The 23,711-nt window shown below is 38.4% G+C and overlaps 1 protein-coding gene across 3 annotated transcripts; it reads left to right on the forward strand.

Moving 5' to 3' along the window:
• Positions 1-12,309: 12,309 nt before the first annotated feature.
• Positions 12,310-20,744, forward strand: LOC115994528 (serine/threonine-protein phosphatase PP1 isozyme 2-like). Of its 3 annotated transcripts, none has more exons than XM_031118722.1 (5): positions 12,310-12,535; positions 12,839-13,052; positions 14,804-15,363; positions 15,440-15,670; positions 20,230-20,744. In XM_031118722.1, exons 2-5 carry the CDS (start codon positions 12,878-12,880, stop codon positions 20,248-20,250), a joined length of 987 nt encoding a protein of 328 aa, XP_030974582.1. In that variant the 5' UTR covers positions 12,310-12,535; positions 12,839-12,877; the 3' UTR covers positions 20,251-20,744. The 3 variants fall into 3 exon arrangements, with proteins under 3 accessions (XP_030974582.1, XP_030974581.1, XP_030974583.1); XM_031118723.1 differs by having other exon boundaries at positions 12,311-12,535; positions 12,891-13,052; XM_031118721.1 differs by having other exon boundaries at positions 12,310-13,052.
• The last annotated feature ends 2,967 nt before the right edge of the window (positions 20,745-23,711 follow it).

Genomic DNA, 23,711 nt, shown 5'->3' on the forward strand with positions numbered 1-23,711 from the left:
CAAAGGCGAATCAGCCTCTATAGTGGATTTCCTTGATGCAAAGAATTTGAAGGAAAAAAAACCATTTGAATTTGATTTGGGCTGTTTGTTGGAGTGAATTATCTAATCAAAGTGCAAGGCATTCAGAGTCTCAAGCAAAAGCCTTTTGGCCTTTGATTTTGTGACTTTTGTTATTCGAAGAAAGACCAATAACATTACAAAAATCAAAACTTTTCTCCAATTGTTTCAATATGATGCTATAGGATTTGGGTCAATTTCAGAATGTTCAGTAATATACTATAGTTTGTATTGAATCTTTTCAGTGCTTGGGTTTTAAGGGATGAGTCTTTTCGGGTTAGCCTTACTTCCAGTACTTTTTAAATTGGAATCTCTTTTTGTTTTAATGAGAAATTGCCACATCATCTATTAACTAAATAAAATGTGGAGATTAAAACCCACTACCACTTGACATTGTATATTTAAAATAAAATGACATGTCCAATTAAAAAAGTACTGGCCAAACCCAGTCTTTCCTTAGCTTGGACAATTTTATTGAATTATTTATTGTCCAAGTTTTTGCAGTTTCTTCACGTTTTCTGTGTTTGGTATTTGTTCAAGATATAGAAGAACTTTTTCTGATTGTTGTGTTATTGGGTACTATGTTTGGTACCTAAGAAAATGCAAGAATACAAAAGAAAATAGAAGAAATTGAGGATTTACAACCAAAAAAAAAAAAAACCATTTTCTTTAAAAAATTTTTCTTTCAATTATTTTTTTTAAGATTTTGTTTATCTGACATGGCCTCTTTTTTTTCTTCATTAAAATGCTTATGTGGATTTTTTATGTTTAATTATTTGATTTTATATTATTATGTTTGATGGGATTGACGAACTCAATTTCCCTGGACAATCTCATTAAACGTATTTGTCCACCTCAGTGTGACACGGATGAACAAAGGAGAGCCATTAATAAGAACATTCAATGTCTTGGATAGTTACTAAAAAGTTGACAGATCATTGGAGCCTCATCAAAACCCATATTCTTGAGCTTTGAGGCGTTACAAAGAGGGCACTAAAGCCACAATTAAGGCCCCTAATGGCTAGGAACCACAAAGCTATATATATACACTTCGATCAGAGAAAACCAGGTACAAAAAACTCACCTAAAAGTATTCATAGATACTCTGACATCCCATATTCTCTTATTATTCTCAAAGGACTTTCATATACTGACTTTGGCATCAGAGAGGGGGTGGTAGGCACCGCACCGGTGACCACCTTAAGGGAGCCATTATTCTACTTTTGCAGAGACACTGACGAGGACCTAGCTTCACTTGGACGAACTTACAAAGACTGACGATTTGCACTTCATTAGTTTGGTGCCGTCTATGGGAATAACATTTTTACACTTAAGTTCGAAAGCGTAGTTTCCAATCAATTCCTATATTCAGATGGAGTCCAACCAAGATCCTATAGCACTAGCCCTTCAAGTCCAAGCTCTTATAGCTAGCGTCAAGGAGCTCACTATATAGAATCAGGAGATAAGGTTATGACTTCAACAAGAGGAGAACCGGTCCAGGGCCAACCAAGAGGATGAGGGAGACAGCCATAGAAGGAGCAACCGTCGAGGGTCAACTACTCCAAATGAACCAAACTCAAATCGAACTGAGGAATGCCATTAGAGGGAAAACAGATCGAAGCCTGGAAAGAAAGGTCAGGACAACAAATTCACCTTTTATTGCGACAGTCTTAGAATGCCCAGTGCCGTCGAAATTTCACTTGCCTCATCTTGAGCCGTTTGACGGACTTAAGGACCCCCTGGACCACCTTAACACCTTTAAGACGATACCAGGCCTTTAACAGCCTCCTGAAAAAATACTGTGTCGTTCTTTCCCCACCACTTTTAAAGGAGCTGCAAGAGAGTGGTTCACAAAGTTACCAACATCATCCATCGACAGATTTAAGCAGTTGGGCAACGCCTTTTTGTGCCACTTCGTTGGGGGACAACGCCTGAAAAGGCCAGCAGACCACTTACCATCAAATAAAGGGAGAAAGAGACCCTGAGGTCATATGTGAAATGCTTCACTCGAGAAACCTTAGAGGTAGATGAAGCTAATGATAAGGTACAGTTAACTACCTTTAAAGCTGGATTGAAGTCCAGGGAGTTTGTGGTCTCACTCGCGAAGAATCCTCCTAAGACGATGGCAGAAATACTCCTGAAGGCACAGAAATACATGAACGCAAAAGACGCTTTAGCCGCAATAAAGGATGAGGAAAAGACCGGTGAAAAAGGAAGGAAGGAGGACGACCGTATAGGATGGAAAAGGGAACGTCAAGATCATCAGACAAATGACAGGGGTAAAAGGAAGGATGAAAAAGCTCCTCAAATAGTAAAATTCACTCCTTTAGTTATGCCTGTTGATAAAATTTTGGAGCAGATTAAAGGTGAGAACTATCTCAAATAGCCTAGGCCATTACATTTGTCACCCAATGTGCATGATAAGAAGAAGTATTGCCATTTCCACAAGGATCACGACCATTACACAGAGAATTGCAGAGACTTGAAGGAGCAGATAGAGGAGCTCATACGAAAAGGGAAATTACAGAGATTTGTGAAGAATGGGGAGCATAGTAGGTCCAGAGACGATCACAAGGACAAGCGTGAAGCCTCACCTAGGGACGAGGTCCGTACGCCCTAACGTCTGCCAAGCGTGATCGGAGAAATAAAGATGATCATAGGAGGACCATCCACAGGAGGGTCGTTTAAGTCCCTCAAGAAGTCATATCAGAGGTAGGTGAACAGTGTCCACAGAATGCCCCCGATGAAACAGAGACGAACGGATAGGGACATGTTTTTATCTAAAGAAGATGCCAGAGGGGTAAAGCAGCCTCATAATGATCCTTTGGTTATAATGTTAACAATAGAAGGGTTTAACACCCGGAGAATCCTCGTGGATAATAGTAGCTCCGCAGACATCATCTACCTCTCTGCTTTTCAGTAGCTGAAACTAGATCCAAGAAGGCTGCGCCTATTTGACTCCCTCTTCGTTAGCTGTAGTGGAGACAGGGTGTATCCCAAATGCATAGTGACACTAACGGTCATAGTGGAGACTCACCCGAGGCAGCTAACTCGTCAATTAGACTTCTTGGTGGTAGACTGTCCTTCATTGTACAATGTGATCATCGAGAGGCCCACACTCAATCATTGGAAAGCGGCCATGTCGACCTATTGCTTGAAGGTAAAATTCCCGAAAGAAAACGAAGTAGGCAAGGTAAAAGGAGATCAAGTACTAGCCAGGGAATGCTACCAGGCCATGTTAGCTGCAAAAGAAAACCATACGTGAATGATCGAGGAGAAGGAAGAAGATAAAGTAGAAGCCCTGGAGATAGTGAAATTGGTTGAAAGAGAAATAGTAAGGACGACCAAAATAGGGACGACATTAAGCCCAGAGATGAGGACGAGACTTATCCAGTTCCTTAAAGAGAACCTGGACGTCTTCATATGAAGTCACGAGGACATGCCAGGTATATCCCTAAAGGTCATCCAACATAAGTTGAATATGGACCTCGAGAAGAAGCCCGTCCAGCAAAGATGACGGGTCTTCGCTCCAGAATGGAATCAAGCGATTATAGATAAGATTAACAAGCTGTTGTCAGCAGGCTTTATTCAAGAATTCTACTACCTAGATTGGCTCGCCAACATCGTCCTAGTAAAGAAAGCAAATGGAAAATGGAAAATGTGTGTGGATTTCATGGACCTGAACAAATTTTGCCCAAAAGACAGTTTCCCTCTACCAAGGATAGACCAGCTAGTGGATTCCATAGTAGGGCATAAACTACTGACGTTCATGGATGCATTCTCAGGATACAATAAGATAAAGATGGCTGAAGAAGACCGGGAGAAAACTGCATTCATCACGAGCCAAGGGCTCTATTGCTATAGGGTAATGCCCTACGCAAAAGCAACCTACCAAAGGTTAGCGAATAAAATGTTTAGCAAGCAAATTGGGAGAAATATGGAGGTATATGTGGATGACATGCTCGTCAAGAGTAAGGAAGAGCTTGCTCATCTGGACGACCTCAAAGAAACGTTCACCACACTTAGACAGTACCAGATGAAGTTGAACCCCAGTAAGTGTGCATTTGGAGTAGTCTCAAGGAAGTTCTTGGGGTTCATGGTATCCCAAAGAGGGATAGAAGCAAACCCAAAGAAGGTAAGAGCCATACTCGATATGATGTCACCAAAGACCGTCAAGGAAGTCCAAAAGCTCATAGGAAGGATAGCGACACTCAACAGGTTCGTCCCTAGAGCGACGGATAAATTTTTACCCTTCTTCAAGACACTGAAGCAAGCTTTTGCTTGGACTGACGAATGTGAAACAACTTTTCAAGACTCAAGTGCTACCTAAGCAATCCACCCCTCCTAAGTCCGTCCAAAGAGGGAGAAAACTTGTATTTGTATTTGGCAGTATCAGCCACAGCTGTGAGTGCAACCTTGGTTCGAGAAGAGGACAGGAAACAACTCCCGGTCTACTATGTTAGCCAAGCTTTCCAGGGGGTAGAAGCTAAGTACCCAAGAATTGAGAAGATTGCATTCGCATTGATCGTAGCTTTGCGTAAACTGTGACCGTATTTCCAGGCGAACCCTATCTTGGTAATGACAGACCAACCCATTAAGAAGTCCATGAACAAATTTGAGGCAATAGGGAGAATGGCCCAATGGGCGATCGAGCTTAGCCAGTTCGACATTGAGTACCACACTAGAACAACAATTAAAGCGCAGGCTTTGGCAGACTTCATTGCTGAGTTCACCCTTCCAGACGAGGACAACCACCTCGACAAGACAGAACGATGGTCGATACAAACCGATAGTTCGTCAGCCTAAAAGAGGGGAGGAGTAGAGGTTGTCATCATCACCCCAGACGGAGAAATGCTTAAGTATGGAGTTCAACTAAAATTCCCAGCCACTAATAACGAAGCCGAGTACGAAGGAATATTGACGGGGCTAAGGGTCGGAAAAGCACTAGGAGCCAAAAACTTGCTCCTCCAGAGTGATTCTAAGCTGGTAATAGGGCAGATAAAGGAGAAATATGAAGCAAAGGAGGAGAGAACACAAAAATACCTTAGGCTAACGAAGCAGTTAACACAGAAGTTTGATAAGGTGGAATTTGTGCAGATCCCCAAAAGCCAAAACATGATAGCAGACGAGATCGTGAAGCTAGCATCGTCAGAAGAAAGATCAACGAGCACGGGTTTAGAGATGGAAGTCCAAAAACACTCCAGCATTGAAAAAGTCTCTACATTTGTGATATAGGGCACAAACAGTTGGATGACCCCTATCATATCCTTCCTCCAAGATGGACACCTTCCATAGGACATTGAGGAGACTAGGAAGGTTAGGAAGAGAGCAGCCAGATTCACGATCCTGAATGACATCCTGTATAAGAAAGGCTTTTCCATGCCCTACTTGAAGTGCGTTGACGAAGAGGAAACCAAGTATATCCTAGAAGAGATCCATGGAGGGGGTTTGCGGAGACCATGCAAGCCCCAGGTCCTTGGTAAGCAAAGTTATCAGAACAAGTTACTTCTGGCCTACTATGCAGGTAGACACAAGGGAGCTCGTCAAGAAGTGCGACAAATGCTAGAGGTTTAGGAATGTCTAACGCCTTCTAGCTGAGAAACTGATGACGATAGCCTCCCCTTGGCCATTTGCACAATGGGGAATTGACATCGTCAGCCTATTACCCCGAGGTAAGTAACAGGTAAAGTTTTTACTAGTCGCTATTGATTACTTCACAAAATGGGTTGAAACGGAGGCATTATCAACCATCACCAAAGCAAAAATCAAGAGCTTCGTATGGAAGAACATAATTTTCAGGTTCGAGATTCCACAGACGATTATATTAGATAATGGATGCCAGTTCGATAGTCAAGGCTTCAAGGATTTTTGTTCAAGTCTAGGGATCAAGAACCAGTTCTCATCCCCAGGACATCCACAAGCAAACGGACAGATGGAGGTGACTAATTGAACACTACTCAAGATCATCAAAACCAGGTTGGACGACGCTAAGGGAGTCTGGCTCGAGGAATTGCCAAATATCTTGTGGGCTTACAGGACTACAACAAGAACCCTAACAGGAGAAACCCCCTTCAGACACACTTACGGCACGGAGACAGTAATCCGGCTCGAGGTGGGAATAACCAGCATCGGATGAGAGATGTTCCACGAGGAAAGCAATGATGACCAACTGCAAGTCAACCTGGACTGCTTGGACGAGGTCAGAGATGGAGCTTCTAACAAGATGACAAAGTACCAGCAGAAGATGGTCGAGTACTACAACAAGAGAGTGAAGCTCAGAAGACTTGATATAGGGGACCTTGTCCTATGCAAAGTCACCTCGGCAACCAAAGACCCTGCCCAAGGGAAACTCGGTCCAAACTGGGAAGGTCCCTACCGGGTCGTTCATTACTCTAGGCAAGGCAGCTATCACCTGGAAACCTTAGACGAGCAGAGACTTCCACAACCATGGAACATTGAGCACTTGAAGAAGTACTACCACTAGATGTAACAGACAATTGTATTCATTTTTTGAAAGCAATAAAAGAACTATTCAACCAATGACTTAATGCAAGCAAACCCAGTAGCTTAGAAGCCAAAAATGAAAAGATCTCTTAAATGGGTGTAAGTCATAAAAAATGGCTAAGTACCAAGATTCCGCCTAGAAGGATGTAAGTTACTAACGAAGCCAAAAATGACAAGATCCCTTAAATGGTTGTATGTCATAAAAAATGGCTAAGTAACAAGATTCTGCCTAAATGGATGTAAGTTACTGATGAAGCCATAAAAATGTCAAAGATCCCTTAAATGGGTGTAAGTCATAAAAAATGGCTAAGTAACAAGATTCCGCCTAGACAGATGTGAGTTACTAACAAAGCCATAAAAATGACAAGATCCCTTAAATGGGTGTAAGTCATGAAAAATGGTTAAGTAACAAGATTCCGCTTAGACGGATGTAAGTTACCGACGAAGACATGAAAACGACAAAAACCTTTACACGAATGTAACTCACAAAAAAGGAATTTTGGCTAACAAAGACTCCGCCTAGACAGGTGCAAGTTACTAACGTGACAATTCTCCTTCAAAAGGGTAAGTCATAACAGAAAATTTAACTAAGTACAAGGTAACAATGCAAATGAAGCAACTAAGTGTACGAAGTAAGCTGGGATCATACAAAGACAAACAAGTAAGTATGTAATCACAAATATAATTAAAGGCCCAAAAACAACGAGCAACCAACATTGTTTCAACATTAAAATCAAAAGCCCATAAACATTGGGCCAAAAACATTAGAATATTGTTCTGGAATTAGAATTAAAAAGGCCTAAAATACACTGGGCACCCAAAAAAAGAAAAGAAAAAAAGAGAGACAAGTAATAGGTTCAGGCATCTGGAGTAAGATCACCATTAGTTGGAGGCAAATGAGCACTCTTAGGGGCATCACCTTTAGGGGCCGTGGACTGGGAGGCCTCCTCAACAGCCATCTCCTTGTCTACTTCCTTAAGATCGAGGTTCTCCAAATCCACTCCAGTAGGGTGCTTGACGAAATACCTCCTCAGAAGCTCAAAACCTTTGTAATACCAACTGAAGAGCACTGTGTTGTACTCCTTAGTCTGCTGGAAAGCCTTAACGGCCTTCACAGCAATGGTGTTGAGTTTCTCCTTGGCAGCCTGAAGTTGCTTGTCCTTTTCAAGAGTTAGCTGCCGCTTAGCTCTGAGGTCATCACTCAAGGTCTTGGCCTTTTCGTTAAGGGTGTTCGTCTCGTCCATGATGACAATTAGGTCTTTCTTCAATTGGAGTTCTCCGCCTCCAGAGCCTCCATCCTGGACATCACAGATGCAACCTTTGCTTCCTAAGTGAGGTACTCTGAGGTTATATGAAGACTCTCCCCCAGCACCTGAAAAGAAAATTGAAACCTTCAAGATGATAAGGAAAGAAAAAAGAGGAGAAAGAAAAGATTAAAATTGCACAAGTACATTACCTAAACGAGTTTGTGGACATGACGAGTCACAACCTCATTGGAAGGCATCCCAGAGAAAACCTTCAAGTCCTCAGCAGTGACGACCTCATTCGTCCTTTCCATCACTAGCCCAGCATCGTCCCAAACACTGGACGGACGAGAATCAGCCTTCTCCTTTCCTTTGTCAGCCAAGCGAGGCCTCTTCGAGATGGGAGTAGTGATCTCCTCAACTGAAGTGGTTGGAGAAGTTGTCTTTGTCGTCTCAGTCCCGGGTACAGTTGGAGTGACGGCGGGCCCCTTCCCTACAATGTGCACCGTCCTCTTCCCGAGATTGGATAGTGGCTCATTCTTTTTCGATCTCATTTTCGCTTACATGTCTTGGTTAAATTTAGTCGTCATTCTTGCACAAAGAGAACACTTGTTAAAAAAAATAAAAAAAATAAAAAAAAAAAAAAGGAAGAGGAAAGGAGTAGCATGGATGAACTTAACACTTACGAAGGACAAAAGCAGATGGCTTTGGACCAAGGCTGTAAAAGGCTAGAGTCTGCGAGTCAACCAGATCGTCAAAATCTTCGATCGTCCTCGCATACTTGATGGCCTTCTCAACGCGTCTTTTATACCTGCTCTTAAGTTTGGACCATCTCTTAACTGCACAAGACAAGGGACAGAAAGAGTTAGTGACGACAAAATGAACATAAAAAGAATGAGGGTTAAAAGACTAGAAGAAATAATCACGCACTTAAGTTCGGAGTTCCCCATCGATGAAGCAACCTAGGGAGATCACCCCAAACCTCATTAGAGGAAGTCTCCCAGTCATCCTTGGACACAAAAAAGAACCGAGACTTCCAATATTTGAATGATGAAGGTAGATCCTGGATGATCCTAGTCCTCCTCTCCCATGATACCAGTTCATAATACCCATGCTCCTTAGACCCCTTCAAACAGTACAGGTAAATGAGTTCGTCCACCCTAATCATGTCTCCGTCCATAGTGGCTAGCCATATCTCCATATAGCTGACCACTATCCTCCATGAATTGGGCATAAGTTGCCTAGGAGCAATACCAAAATGTCCTAGAAGCTCCATAATGAATAGGAGGACGGGTAATCTAATCCCACTTAGGAAAGCCGCTTCGTAGAAGCATACTTCCCTAGGCGAGAAGTGGCAGGCTCATTTCTCCTCACGAGGAAGATGAACCATAACCTTATCAGGGAATTGGAATCTATCCCTAAATCTAGATAGTGTCTCACCGTCCAAACCGCATGCCTCCCCAAGGGCATGGAAAACCCTAACCTTTTAAGGGACAGAGATGGTGGTATCCCCCCCCCCCCCACGGGATCGTCACTAGATGACAACTCGGTCTCAAGTTCGCTCGATCTCACCTCAGAAATTGCCCTTCTCTCACTCACCAAACCTCAAACCAATTGATTGATTAATAAAGCACAGGGAACAACTCACCCAATACAACACCTAAACCACTACACTCAAAAACAAAATTCCCAACCTAAGAGAGAAAAGCACGAGAAGTACCTAAAGAAGCCCCTAAACGTGCAAAAAAGAAGGAAACCGAGGGGTAAGCTACCTTAACCTCAAAACTATTGACCATGAAAACCAGAAAATGGAAGGAAAGAGATGAATTCTAAAAACCCCAAAAACCAAAAACGAACACACAAAAAAAAAAAGAAGAAAAAAATCAGAAATTTGTCATAATCTATGTCTATGCCATAGAGAGAGAGAGAGAGAGAGAGAGAGAGAGAGAGAGAGAGAGAGAGAGAGAGAGAGAGAGGGAAGGGAAGAAAGGCATACCTTAAAAGGAAAGTGCAGAGAGCTCAGCCACAGAACGCACCAGCTCGAAGAAAATCACAGAGGAAAGTTGGGGAGGAAGAAGCTCAGAACAATGATTGGGAGTTGGAGAAAGTGAAAAGAAAAGAAGTTTACAAACCAAAGCACAAAAACTTAAATTCAGCGGGAAACCCAAGAGTCATACAATTGGAGCATTAACTCCACCGATCAGAACATGCCACGTGGCCACGACATGTGTGGCACCGCCACCACGCATTAAATGTGGAGTGAAATCCCAAGAGCTATGTCTAGTCAGAAAACCTTTCACCTTCTGATGGTCATCATGATACATCACGATGACCACAGAACTCAGGGGGCAGCTGATGGGATTGACGAACTCAATTTCCCTGGACGATCTCATCAAACGTATTCGTCCACCTCGATGTGACATGGATGAACACAGGAGAGCCATTAATAAGAACATTCAATGCCTTGGGCAATTACTAAACAGTTGGCAGATTGTTGGAGCCTCATCAAAACCCATATTTATGAGCCTTGAGGTGTTACAAAAAGGGCACTAAAGCCACAATTAAGGCCCCCAACGGTTAGGAACCACAAAGCTATATATATATATATATACACTTCGATCAGAGACAAACCAGATACAAAAAACTCACCTAAAAGTATTCATAGATACTCTAACATCCCATATTCTCTTATTATTCTCAAAGGACTTTCATATATTGACTTTGGCATCGGAGACGGGGTGGCAGGCACCACACCAGTGACCACCTTGATGAACCCATTATTCTATTTTTGCAGAGACGCTGACGAGGACCTAGCTCCATCTAGACGAACTTACAAAGACTAACGATTTGCACTTCATCAATGTTAACCACATGTGCGCCAATTATGCAAACTGTTTATCACTTAAGTATTTTTTGTTAGTGAGTTAGGACCAAGTCGACTGAATGTTGAAAGTAATAAGGACCATATTGACTGTTACCCGAACATAGAGACCAAATTCACCGTCACCTTAAATTGTAGGACTGAACTCATAGTCATGAAAAAGTCTGGTGTCACAACTTGTGCCATAGCTCGCTCATGTAGCAAGTTATGGTTGGTGGAGAAGTAGACATTGCAAAACGGGCGGGTCGGGTCGGGTTGGGTCAATCGAGTTATGGGTCAAACGGGTCACGGGTCAAAAACGGGTCATTTTAAGCGGGTTAAAAAATGGGTTCGGGTTAATTAGGTTGTGGGTCGGGTTGGGTCGGGTCAGGTTGACCCATATTTTTCACATGATTTTTTTTTTTAAAAGAAAACAACATGTATTTGCCATTTGGAAAGCTATGCAACAAATTACTTGATGTAAAATGCATTATTTTGAATTCACAACTTATATCAAGAATGAATTCAGTTAAACTTATTAATACTTATTCAATAATTTTAAAATTATACAAATCCTAACATTACTATCTAAAACAAAATAACACAAAGATAAGTAAAACAAATATAAAAGTTTTATTTTTACACAATATCAACATCCCAAAACATAAAACAAAATTACAAATTACTTATTGGATAACTCATTTGATAAAGAATAAAAACATATAAGAAATTTACAATCTTGAAAATTAATTTTATAATTTATTATCAATTGTGGTTGACACTCTATTTCAATTTGAGATATACATTAAAGTTTGATTGCTTACTTATTTATATATGGTATTTTTTATGAATATCATATCATTGTTAAGTAACACATACTCTAGGAAATATTATAATTTATTTTGAAAAATCGTTTATTTTAGACATAAATTGTTAAAAAATAGGTCTAAGCATTCATAGTTTATGCTAATTTAATATTTTGGCTTCACTATTTTCACACTTGTGAATGTTTCTCACACATGTCTACAATTTTAAATCTATATTTTTAACTCTACAGATTATTTTGGTATGTATTTTGTTATTTGATATCTAAAAATCTTTACTCATTACAGAATGCTCATCTACATGCATTTATCTTTCAATTAATTTGCATGCAGTTATGTAAATGTATCAATTGTTTCCTTAAAGCTTACAATAAACAATTAAACCAATATTGTCTTAATTTTACTCTATTTTTTTACCAAAAAAAAAGTTAAAAAAAAAAGGTTCGGGTTGGGTCGGGTCGCAGGTCAGGTTGACTTGCAAAAAACACGGGTCAAGTCACGAGTCAACCCGTTTTTGCTTCAGGTCAAAAAAATCGAGTTTGGATCAGGTATTTTTCGGGTCGGGTTGAGTCGGGTCATAAAATTCTGACCCATTTTACCATGTCTATGGAGAAGTGATAGTGAATTTATGTAGAAACATTTTTTTACCAACTACAACTAGTCATATGTTACAAATTGTGCCACATGTTGTAGCATTGGAACTACTTCATGGTCATAGATGGTAGGCAATGAGATAAAAAGGTGCCCCTGCACATGCACTGATACACACATAAATATATATATTTTAAAGTCTCGCTCTCAACCTTCCGTCGCGTGTGAATCATATGTGGATGTGGATTGTGGGTGTCCCAAATCCCAATAATGAAAAGAAAACAATTGGTGTGGTGTGCCGCTTGGCGCTGTTGCCGCCCTGTGTTTCATGTTTCAAGTTTCAACTTTCAAGCCGCTGAAATAAAAAGAAAGAAATGAACAAACATTACTAGCACATGCGTCATCCTCGCCTCCACAGCAGGCATTATCTTTGAGTAGTGAATGAGTCAGTGAATGTAAGTGAGTTCTTTGGAAGTCCGCACTTACATACAACCCCACTTTACTCTCTCTCTCTCTCTCTCTCTCTCTTTCTGTGATTCTATTCATTTTCACCATCTTCTTCTTACTAAAGAATATATTCTTCGCTTTCCAATTCATCACCCACCATTCCTTTCATACTTTTAAAGCTCCTCTCTTTTTTTCCTTTTCAAGGGCATGTAAGTATTTGCAGCCCAAGAAAAAACATCAAAGTGGGTTTTCTTTATTCTTATTCTTATTCTGCTTCTTCTTTGCTTTCTGTTGTGGATTTTTTTTCCCAGTTTGAATAAGCTTAGATTTTTCAAAGAACCAACCTGGTTATGGATTCTGCAGTTCTTGATGGTATCATCAATAAGCTGCTTGAAGTTAGAGGGAAACCTGGGAAGCAAGTGCAGCTCTCTGAGCCACAGATGAGGATGCTGTGTGTTCTCTCCAAAGAAATCTTCTTGAAGCAGCCTAATCTCCTGGAGCTCGAAGCTCCTGTCAAGATCTGCGGTATTTTTACACGAACTCTATGCTCTCTGTTTTTATTTTTATTTTTATTATGTTTCATGTTTGTTTATGTGCGTCTTGATCGAGTTTTTGAGTTTGACTATGGATGTTTATGTGCTGTGGTTAGTGACAGAATATAATATGTTCTGAAACCGTTGCAAAAATTTGAGCTTATTATGAAAATGAATGACGGGTATTTAAAAGGAGATCAAATTGCTTGTTTTGAAATGGGTGTTACCAAAATGTCATCATGAACTTGAGAATTCTATCTTCTTTGTGGGTTAATTTGGATACTTTTCACTATTCATAGATTTGTTTGCTTGGAAATTGACGAAATTTGATATCTTTAAAAATGAAGTTATATGGTTGGTATGAATTATATATGCATATATTTATTTCAATTGAATCACCTTCGTTTCTACAATTAGACTTCAGGAAACATAATCTGGATGCAGATTGAATTGGCTCATCTGACATGGATTGTGTTTGAGCTTTAAATTTGGTCATGGAATTTTGCTACAGGTTTTGATTCTGAACAGATTTTTTTGGGTTTTTTTTTTTTTTTTTTTTTTGGGGGGGGGGTGTGTGTGGAGAAGAGAGAGAGAGAGAGAGAGAGGGGGGGGGGGAGATGTTTGGTTTCATTTTCGGAATTGGATTAATTTTCTAAACTTGATGTGCTCCATGATACCTTAATTGCATTCTTTCTTATACAAGTTCCTGGATAAGCTTTTGATTTGGTCTAAGAACAATGTCATTAATATGGACAAGTTATTGGTTTAAAATATAATGGGTTTCAATGACAATTTAACCAAAAATTTAATCATCGAAAGGATAGGATTGTTTTCATTCTAGATGTTGTAATGACATTCAGTGAGACTTATACTCAAAACTATGTTCCTAACAAGAAAGATATATGAAATCTCTTTTTGTCCACTCATACACATGCCATAATAGTGTACAAAACCATGTTATATGGTCTGTAAGTAGAAGTCCTTTAGATGGTTGCAAATAGACATTTCTTCACTTATACAGATTTATCAATTTTGCAGTCTAAATTTGCTGATCAAATTTGCACTGACTTTATTTCTGATCATTTGTTCTTTTTTGCCAAATTTCATTCAATCTCTGAATTTTTCTTTGCAATATGTCTAAAGAGCTTAAGTTTTTTACCCTTTGAAATTGAAAAAAAAAACATCTTAAGATTTTCATTCTTATATAAACCTAAGTCAATTTGCATACTTTCTGAAGCTAAATTAGCCATTTCATCTTTAATTAAATTTCTTAAATCCATGGGTACTTGCTGGGCATTTTCTAGAGAATGGGATGTGCAACTGAGTTTGCTTGTTCACTTTAAATACTTGGATACGCTATGGTTATAAAAGAGGTCACGTGTGTCATCCATTGAATTCCCAGCTCTTGCACTGGAAATGCTCATTGCAATGCATGTTAATTTTCTATTTTTCCTGTTCACCTAAAGTACGTATCTCTAGTTCTCTATTTTCTAGTCAAAACCACTTTGCTTATCAAAGAGCAAAATTACTGTTCTTCTACCCCAAAGATTCAAAATGCTATAATTTGACATTTATTATTTTTGTTGGGTATAACGATAACCATACAGCATCTGTTACTGCCTGAATCAGATTTTTCCCTTAGAATTTTCATTAGACTACTGGTTTATTACTTTATATTTTACCCTTTATTAGTATGATACCTTGAGTACATATTTTATATGTTGCTTCCTTTATGGTACCCAGGAGATATTCATGGTCAATATTCTGATCTTCTGAGGCTTTTTGAATATGGTGGACTACCTCCTTGCTCCAATTACTTATTCTTGGGGGATTATGTAGATCGTGGAAAACAAAGCCTGGAAACAATATGCCTTCTCCTTGCTTATAAAATAAGATATCCAGAAAATTTTTTCCTTCTGAGGGGCAACCATGAATGTGCTTCTGTAAACCGTATCTATGGATTTTATGATGAGTGTAAACGAAGATTTAATGTCAAACTCTGGAAACTATTCACAGATTGTTTCAACTGCTTACCTGTGGCAGCTCTCATTGATGAAAGGATACTCTGCATGCATGGGGGACTTTCTCCTGACTTGCACAATTTGGATGACATAAGGAGTTTGCAGCGGCCTGCTGATGTTCCAGAAAGTGGTTTGCTATGTGATCTCCTCTGGTCTGATCCTAGTAGAGATGGTGAAGGGTGGGGGCCGAATGATAGGGGGGTTTCCTATACCTTTTGTGCTGATACAGTGGCAGAATTCCTTCTGAAGCAAGATCTTGACTTAATTTGTCGGGCTCACCAGGTTTGAATCAATTTAAACATTTGTTTCAATCAGACAGCTACTACTGCTTTATTTAAAAATTTGGTTACGTTTGCAGGTTGTGGAAGATGGATATGAGTTCTTTGCTAATAGAGGACTTGTAACCATATTTTCTGCACCTAATTATTGTGGAGAGTTTGACAATGCTGGTGCCATGATGACTGTAGATGAGACGCTAACGTGTTCTTTCCAGATTCTAAAGCCTGCAGACAAGAAGCCAAAGTTTGGCAGCTTTAGCTTTGGGACCTCAGCTGCAGCTAAACCTGGTTGTACTCCAACAAAAAGCAAGGTATTTTCATTCCTCATCACTTCACTGGTCCATCATTTAGTAATAATAATGGAAATGATGTTAAAGTTTTTCTAATTTGTCGATGATTGATATAAGACAAAGGGAGAATGAGTTCTATTCAGAAAAAAATATTAGTCATCATCAGTGCAGATTTGAGGGAGGAGAGCACTTCAAAGTAATGGGTTAAATAATAAATCATCATTAAATTTAAATGTGGATACCATGGATGTGCTCTTTCCCCTCCACATCCACCCTTGAAAAAGAAAGAAAAAGAAGAGACAGGTTTTTATGTAAACAAACAAAGTTGGCATGCAAGTCTCTTAACCATAAAACATTGCTCTATTTTTTATGTAGAATGTATAGCTGTAAGTGACATCAAAGGATGTGATCTGATTATTTTGGATCTTTGTTGAATCATCTATAGTACTATTTATGGGGCTTTCCTTGTTTGGACTGGACATTTTGTTGGTTCAAAAATACCCTTAACATTCCTAAGTTTAAGTAGAGACAAAACTAAAGGACATTCAGGTAAAAATACATGTCTAACTTGCACTAAAATATTGCCTATAAAATAGGAACACGCTCTATTCAGGTACTTGAAATGCTCCAACTACTTAAACACACATTTGCAAAAAAAAAAAAAAAAAAAAAAATCAATTTTTTTTTAACCTTTAATAAGTCAACCGTTTCACATCAACCCCAAAAAAAAAAGTTAACAGTTTTTTTTTTTAATTTTTAATTTTAATTTTTTAAATATTTTATTTTATTTTATAAAATTTAAAATTTCGGTTCCCTTACTCCTAATCTTACGTTATTTTTAAATTTTTTATGAAAAAAAAAAACCTGCTTCCAAGTTAATTTATTTGTATATAAATCTCATCACATCCCTAGGTATTTTGTGATTGAAGAATGCAGCAACCCCTAATTATAATAAATGAAAATTATTAACCTTTAAAAGAAAATAGAAGAGCCTCTAAGCACGCGTTTGCGTGAGTGTGTGCTTAGAGGCTAGGGTTGCTTTATGCATGTGTATTTGTGCTATATTTTACTAGGATTCTGGGTATCCAGGTATAAGTTTTAGTGATCATGATGTCAAATCTAAACCAAAGTTTTCAGACCCGGACCGTTCATTGAACCGTAAAAGGGAGAGGTTTAAGGGTTTTGAGGTTGGACCGAGGTCGAACCGGGGTCGAACCGTGATGACGTTATAATTAATTTAATAATTATTTTAAATATATATAAAAACATTAAATTAATAAAAAAATAGAAAAATGAACTAAAATAGCCTAATTCATTTAGAAAAGCTTATTTCTAAAAAATACATAAAACTTACAAAAATACAGTACACAATTACACGTTGTTACACACTAGACAAAAAAAACTCCTTCCCATCAAAAATGCATGAAAGAAACAAGTCACTAGACAAAAAAACTTTTCAAATGTAACATCCTTTCCACAAGTTAATTGAACCATAATACAAAAACTGATCCCTAAAACATCCTAATCCCACATTCACTTTTCCTTTTCAACTTTCCACAGAACCTACTCATTATGCAACAGACCCAAAAAAAAATAAATATATAAAACTAAATAATTAACTTGTATTGCTGGGAAAGCATAGGGTTTCTGAGAATAATGTCTTCTTATCTGGGAAAGCACAGGGTTTCTGCAAGTCATTGGTACTTGTATTACTGTTTTTGCTTCTTCTCACTTTGACTAGCTATTAGCTTACTTTTGTTTCACACTGTTTTTGCTTCTTCTCACTTTGACTAGCTATTAGCTTACTTTTGTTTCACATTTTGATTAGTCATTTCTTCTTCATTGTGCTTGTCAAGTATGTGAGACATTAGGGCCAATTGTTTTCAAGACACCATCATAAGAAAAAGCTAGTTAAGATACTATAAGGCGTCTGCCTGTTCTATCACTGAACTCATTTTGAAACAGGTCCATGGTCCACCTGTTCTATTCTTGAGGGTCATTTTTCTTCTTCTCTTTTTATTTTTTTATTAATATGTGGTCTGATAGCTGTAGTTAAGTAAATTTGAAATCTAGCATATTCAGATGCTATGTTAATTCTGGGATTTCAATTATGTTGAGATTGCTTTTAGTAATGGGGCAAATGATTTGAGAATAATGTAAATATTATTGAAACCAACAGCAATAAAAAATACAAAAAAAAAAAAAAAAAACATGCAGCAAGAAGTTGCAGACACAACAAAGTAATTTTGGCAGACAGAAACACCAATTGACCCAAATCAATTTTCACAATTACAATAATATCACAAGCCTTGTCTTCACATACACCAACACTTCAGATCTATATCATCATCCACAATCAATTTTCAATTGACCCAAATCAATTTACACACCAACACTTCAAATCTATATCATCATCCACAATCAACTTGCAAATATTAACAAAGAAAAAACAGATTAAAGTACCAACGACGGCGACGGCGACGAGGCACAGAGTGAGCTGCGACGGGGACGAGGGAGAGAGGCAGAGATGAGCGTGAGAGAGTGAGCTGCGATCTGGGTTGAGCTGCGACGGCAACGAGGGAGAGAGGTAAAGACGAGAGAGTGATTGAGACTTTGAGAGAGTGAGGAAGAGATCTGGGCTGAGCTGCAACAGTGCGACGGCGACGAGGGAGAGAGTGATTGAGAGAGTGAGGATTGAGGAAGAAATCTGGGCTGAGCTGCGACAGTGCGACGGTGACGAGGGAGAGGCAGAGACGAGAGAGTGATTGAGACTTGAGAGAGTGAGGATTGAGAGTGATTTTTGAGAGAGGCAGAGACGAGTGAGGATTGAGAGTGATTGAGAGAGGGTTTCAGAGTGAGGCTAAGAGTGATTTTTGAGAGAGGGTTAAAAAAAAAAAAAGGTGGAACGACGCCGTATAGGGGGGGGAAAAAAAAAAAAAAAAAAGGCTGAAATTAGGGAACCGTCCGAACCGTGTGAACCGGTCACGGTTCATAGACCCGGACGGTCGGACCGTGGTCCGGACGGTTCCATGCTTTTTTCGCATGGAACGGTTCCTTACCTTAAATGGACCGTGAATCTGAACGGTTCCCGGGTTTTCCGGTCGGACTGTACGGTCCGGTCCGGGTTTAATAACCTTGATCTAAACCCCAAACTAATATTGAATTTTAATTTTTCTTCATTCGAGGTAGAACACTGTCTATGTAACAGTGTGTCCAAGATGGGAAAATTACAAGCAGTTGAATAATGATGAACTTTCCAATAATAAAAAATTAAGAAAATAATAACCATGAACTTGGAACAATTGAAGAATGTTTTTGTTAAGTTCTTGGTGGATCAAGAACTGTTAAGAAGAAAAATGGTTACTTCGAGGGTAACTAACCTCCAGAAATCAGATAGGGTGGAGAGAGAAGATTAGAGAGGAAACAAAGATAAGAAAGAAGCAATTGAGTGATTTTACTTGGCTCCTTTACCAATGTACTTTGCAGAGTTATATACCCAAACCATCCCATGCGTTCCCTCAGAGACTAACAGCCTAAACAAACTAAACTCTAACTAACTGACTTGCCAGCTCATATGCCAGCTCATCAACTAGCAACTAACATATCTTACAATACAATCCATACATCCACACATCAATGTATACAACCATCAATATGCTTGGGTTCCTAACAGTTTTCCATGGAAACTCTAGCAGACAAATATTTTAGATCATGCCTGTGTTGTGCTCTGTCTGACACAGGCACATACACTGAAGTGTCCACGAATGGTAGCCCAGACTTGCTTCTGAATCTTGGTTGTTATATGTTTCGTTAATCTCTTTGTTGTTGAAAGCAATTTTTTAGTTTTAGTATTGATGAAGGATAGTAATAGTTCTTGGGGCTCATTAATCTTCTTTCCTTATAAGTCCAAGTGTGTTTTCTTGGACCAAGTTGTGTTATTTACTCCCTTTCCCTCTCCCTTGTGATTGTGTTTGTTTCTCAAAAATAAAAAGTTGCGTTATTTACTTATTTATGTTACAAATCCTTTTTGTTTTTGAAAATTTAATTTTTCCCTTTATGGAATTACTTCATTTAACCACGACCAGCTTTTGCGATGCAATAAATTATTGGTCAAGCTGTCCAATTTAGATGCATCTTAGAGCTTGAATCTCTTTGTGGAAGCTTTCATTTACCTTATGGTCAACTCAAACAAATAATTTATTAACTATTATTTTCCCTGATCCATATGACTGAGCAAAGAGCCAAAGTGTTGTATATCAGCAGCTAATTGATAAATGATCTGGAATCCCATGCTTAAATCATTCATATGAGATTATTTATAGATAATTTATTTATCTCTAGACTTCAACTCTGTTAGCAACTTTACATTCGCTACAAGTTATGTTTCTTAGTCTGATGACTCTGATTTCTCATGAGGTTGAAACTTAACTCTTAGATGTTCTTGTTTTTCTTGTTCTTTTATGTCAAGCTGGATATTGCTCTGCACTGAAACATTAATACATCTCATATTAACATTCTTATTTAATATTTTCCTTAATAATGGTTTTTTTTATTACCCTGCGGACATTTCTTGGTGCCAGGGTATGAGAAACTTGATCTAATGGAAATGTCTTCAGAAGATAGCTCAGATTTTTGGTATTTGAAACATCGGCAAAGTGGTCATCCAAGAAATCCAGATTCCATTTCATGTCAATACAAGGGAAGAGTATAAATTGATAACTCCCTTAGCCTTTAGCTAAGGATAATGCAAAAGATTTTCGTCTGAAAATAAATTTACAAATCCCTTAAGCTAAGGATAATGCAGAAGATTTTCCTCTGTGAATTATACAAAACTAGTTGAAGCATAGCAATGAAAGTTCTTTCTTTTTCCTTTTCTCATTCAGTCCCTCCCCCTCTCTCTCTCTCTCTCCCAAGCTTTTCTCCTTGTAATATAATCACAGCTTAAAAATTGGAAGGGAGCAATTACCCTTGTAAATTGAATAATCCCATTGCATGTAAACGTTGAAATACGGTTGAGTTTGTGTTTCTCTTTGAATATGTGTAGTAAATTATTTTGATCCTTGTAAGGGGGTCAATATTAGATTTCAAGAGCCAATTTTATCTTTTTCATTTACATCCGTATTTCCAGTCCATAAATCCATTGCTCATCACCAAAGGATGATTTACATCTGTATTTCCAGTAAACGGCACAGATATTCACTGATTCAAGGGCTTTTTTAATTTTTCTTTCTTTATCTACTATTTTTCTTTCAGGTATGATTACATCTTAAAAAATCTTTGACAACTGACAGGACCTTGGTGATAATTCCTGTTATTGTAAAATTATATTGGTTTTTCCTATGTAGTTTCTATGATACGGCTCAAGATCAACCATAATTGAAAACTTGAAACACCACTTTTTAAGTCCTCGAAATTTTATATGAATTTTTGTTTCTCAATTTTTTTTTTCAAAAATATCAAATTGTCTCTAAAATTTAAAAAGTATATTTGAACCTATCATCCTAATCAGCATTATCATCATCATCAGCTAATTAGTCAAGCTTTGAACTGGTCTTTTCAAGTGTGGGGACATTATTATATTATATGCTTTGCTTAACCACTAACAAGAGTATATTGAATCGTTGATTGTTGACATCAATTTTTATCTTTATGATTGTAATCAAGTTGAGGTTAAGAATTCTTCTTAAAAAAAAAGTTGGAAGTAAAGAATTGGAATTTGCTTGGTTCAATTTATTCTGATTTATTCTCAAGCCGTTGAAGCAGATCTCCGGACCTAAAGACTATTGAACACAAAAAGCAGAGACCATGGGCCTGGGCCATCTCCATCTTACAAGTAAAAGCTCAGCAAGGGAGATAATAGATGTGGGTTGTCTCCAGGCAATTACACTCAAAAGCCCAACGAGCATCATTGTGGGCACATGAACTTATAGGGTGAACTCCCGAGCAACATTTTATTCTTATTATTTTTTTAAAATTTTTAAAATTTGATAGTTACGTTTGGGGAGGAGGCAAGCAATGGCGGAGGGGGGTACATTGCCCTCTGACTCCTCCAAAAATATCTTAAATTCTCTTATTATCTCAATTTTTTCCTTTTACGCCATTTCAATTAACGAGTCCCATATTATACACAAAATAATATAATAATAATATTTACTTATTGTTTTTCTATGCCACTAAAACTCTTAAAGCCACCACAATCTTTTTATCAACCCAAATTTATGAAGAATGAAATACTGAATTCTATCTATTTTTAAAAGCAATTAATGCATTGAGATATAATTTTGCACGTATATTACTATAGTCTTGTTATTAGATATATATGAATCACTGCGTACCATTAGTGCGGTGGTCACTCTACAAGTATAAGTGCTTGTGGGGTGTGAGGGCAAAAGTCGGGATTCAAGTCTCTAAAAAGGAGTTTCACACACATATACATTTAGATTAGGCTAGAATAGAATTGAGTTAAAACTCTAAACTAGATGGGATAAAAAAAAATTGGGATAAATAGTTCACGAGTGGAGAGGAGCATGTCCCAGGCCACCTTCCAAACTCTGAACTAGATGGGATAAATAGTTTCAGTCTTTTACCTGCTTTAACGACGTTCCCAGAAGGAGCACATGGCCAGTTGGTAATTAAGAAGTAAGATAAGAATGGCTTTTTGGTCGAGCAAATACTAAGAAAGAGGAGGTCGTTTTTGCTACTTGTCTAAGATCCATTTGTCTGGTTGTTGGTGCTACACAATTTTAAATTTTAAAAATGCATTCAACCTAGGTTAGGTAGGCTCAAACAGTTGAAAACTTGAAATAGAGATTTGGAAAATGTTTATTTATTTGGGTCAATTTCCTTTTTTATAATTTTATTTTACAACTAGTCGATGTCTATGTTTGACTAAATTAAATATAATTTTCCCGTTTGAAGGGCTGTCTTAGAGCATCCACATTAGTTCTTCTAAATTTTCTGTCTATTTTACATGAAAAAACCTACTTTTTCTATTTTATACTATCACTTATATAAAACACCCACATCAGTTTATTAATTTTACAAGATATTTCAATAAAATATTCATTCTTCTAAATTATTTTATTATTTCTCTCAATTGTACTTACCTACATACGCGCGCTCTCCCTCTCTCTCTCTCTTTACTCATTTTTCCTGAACTGAACACCTCTGTCTCTCTCTTTTCTCCCTTCTCTCATTCTTTCTTAAAAACTACCAACCCAGATCACTTCTTCATCGGCCGATTCGGGTCCTTTCTTCATCGACCGATCCAAATCTTTTCTTCATCGGCCGATCCACGAACCAAGCTCCGGCGACCCAGATCCTTTCTTCACCGGCCGATCCACGAACTAAGCTTCGGCGACCTAGATCCTTTCTTCACCGGCTGATCCACGAACCAAGCTCCACGACCCAGATCCTTTCTTCACCGGCCGATCCACGAACCAAGCTCCGACGACCCATATCCTTTCTTCACCAGTCAAGATCCACGAACCAAATCCTTTCTTCACTAGCTAATCCACGAACCAAGCTCCACGACCCAGATCCTTTCTTCACCGGCCGATCCACGAACCAAGCTCTGGCGACCTATATCCTTTCTTCACCGGCTACCCATATCTCTCTGTTGGTTTGTTTTTGTGGGTTTGTTTGTGTGTGGGTGTGTTTCTGTGTTGATTTGTTTGTGTGGATGTGTTTGTGTGCATCTAAGGAAAAGAAGATGAGGAGCTGAGGTCGTTGTGCACAGAGAAGAGAGAGAAAAATTGTGCGAACGGAAATTAATAAAATAATAAATACACATGCTACACTAACCGTGTAAATATACACGGTTATTGTAGCTCATGAATATATATACACATTTTTACACATCTTTACACCCACTGATGTGGGTGTTTTTTTGCTCAAAATGGGTAAAACTTGCACCTTTTTCTATTTTAGAAGAGTTTACATAAGCTGATGAAGATGCTCTTATCTGATCGGGTTTCATAGGAAACTTTTAGCTAAGCTCGGATTGGACTACGAGAGAAATAATTAATAAAGGAAAAAGTTTCATTTGAAACATTTTTAGGGT

This window comes from Quercus lobata, chromosome 6 (genome assembly GCF_001633185.2).
Source record: "Quercus lobata isolate SW786 chromosome 6, ValleyOak3.0 Primary Assembly, whole genome shotgun sequence".
NCBI classification, from domain to species: Eukaryota; Viridiplantae; Streptophyta; class Magnoliopsida; order Fagales; family Fagaceae; genus Quercus; species Quercus lobata.

Coding starts and splice junctions, on each gene's coding strand:
- LOC115994528 (XM_031118721.1), top strand. CDS start 12,878: ATGGATTCTGCAGTTCTTGATGGTATCATCAATAAGCTGCTTGAAGTT. Junction 15,364..15,439: donor TAATTTGTCGGGCTCACCAG/GTTTGAATCAAT, acceptor TTACGTTTGCAG/GTTGTGGAAGATGGATATGA. Junction 15,671..20,229: donor GTACTCCAACAAAAAGCAAG/GTATTTTCATTC, acceptor TCTTGGTGCCAG/GGTATGAGAAACTTGATCTA.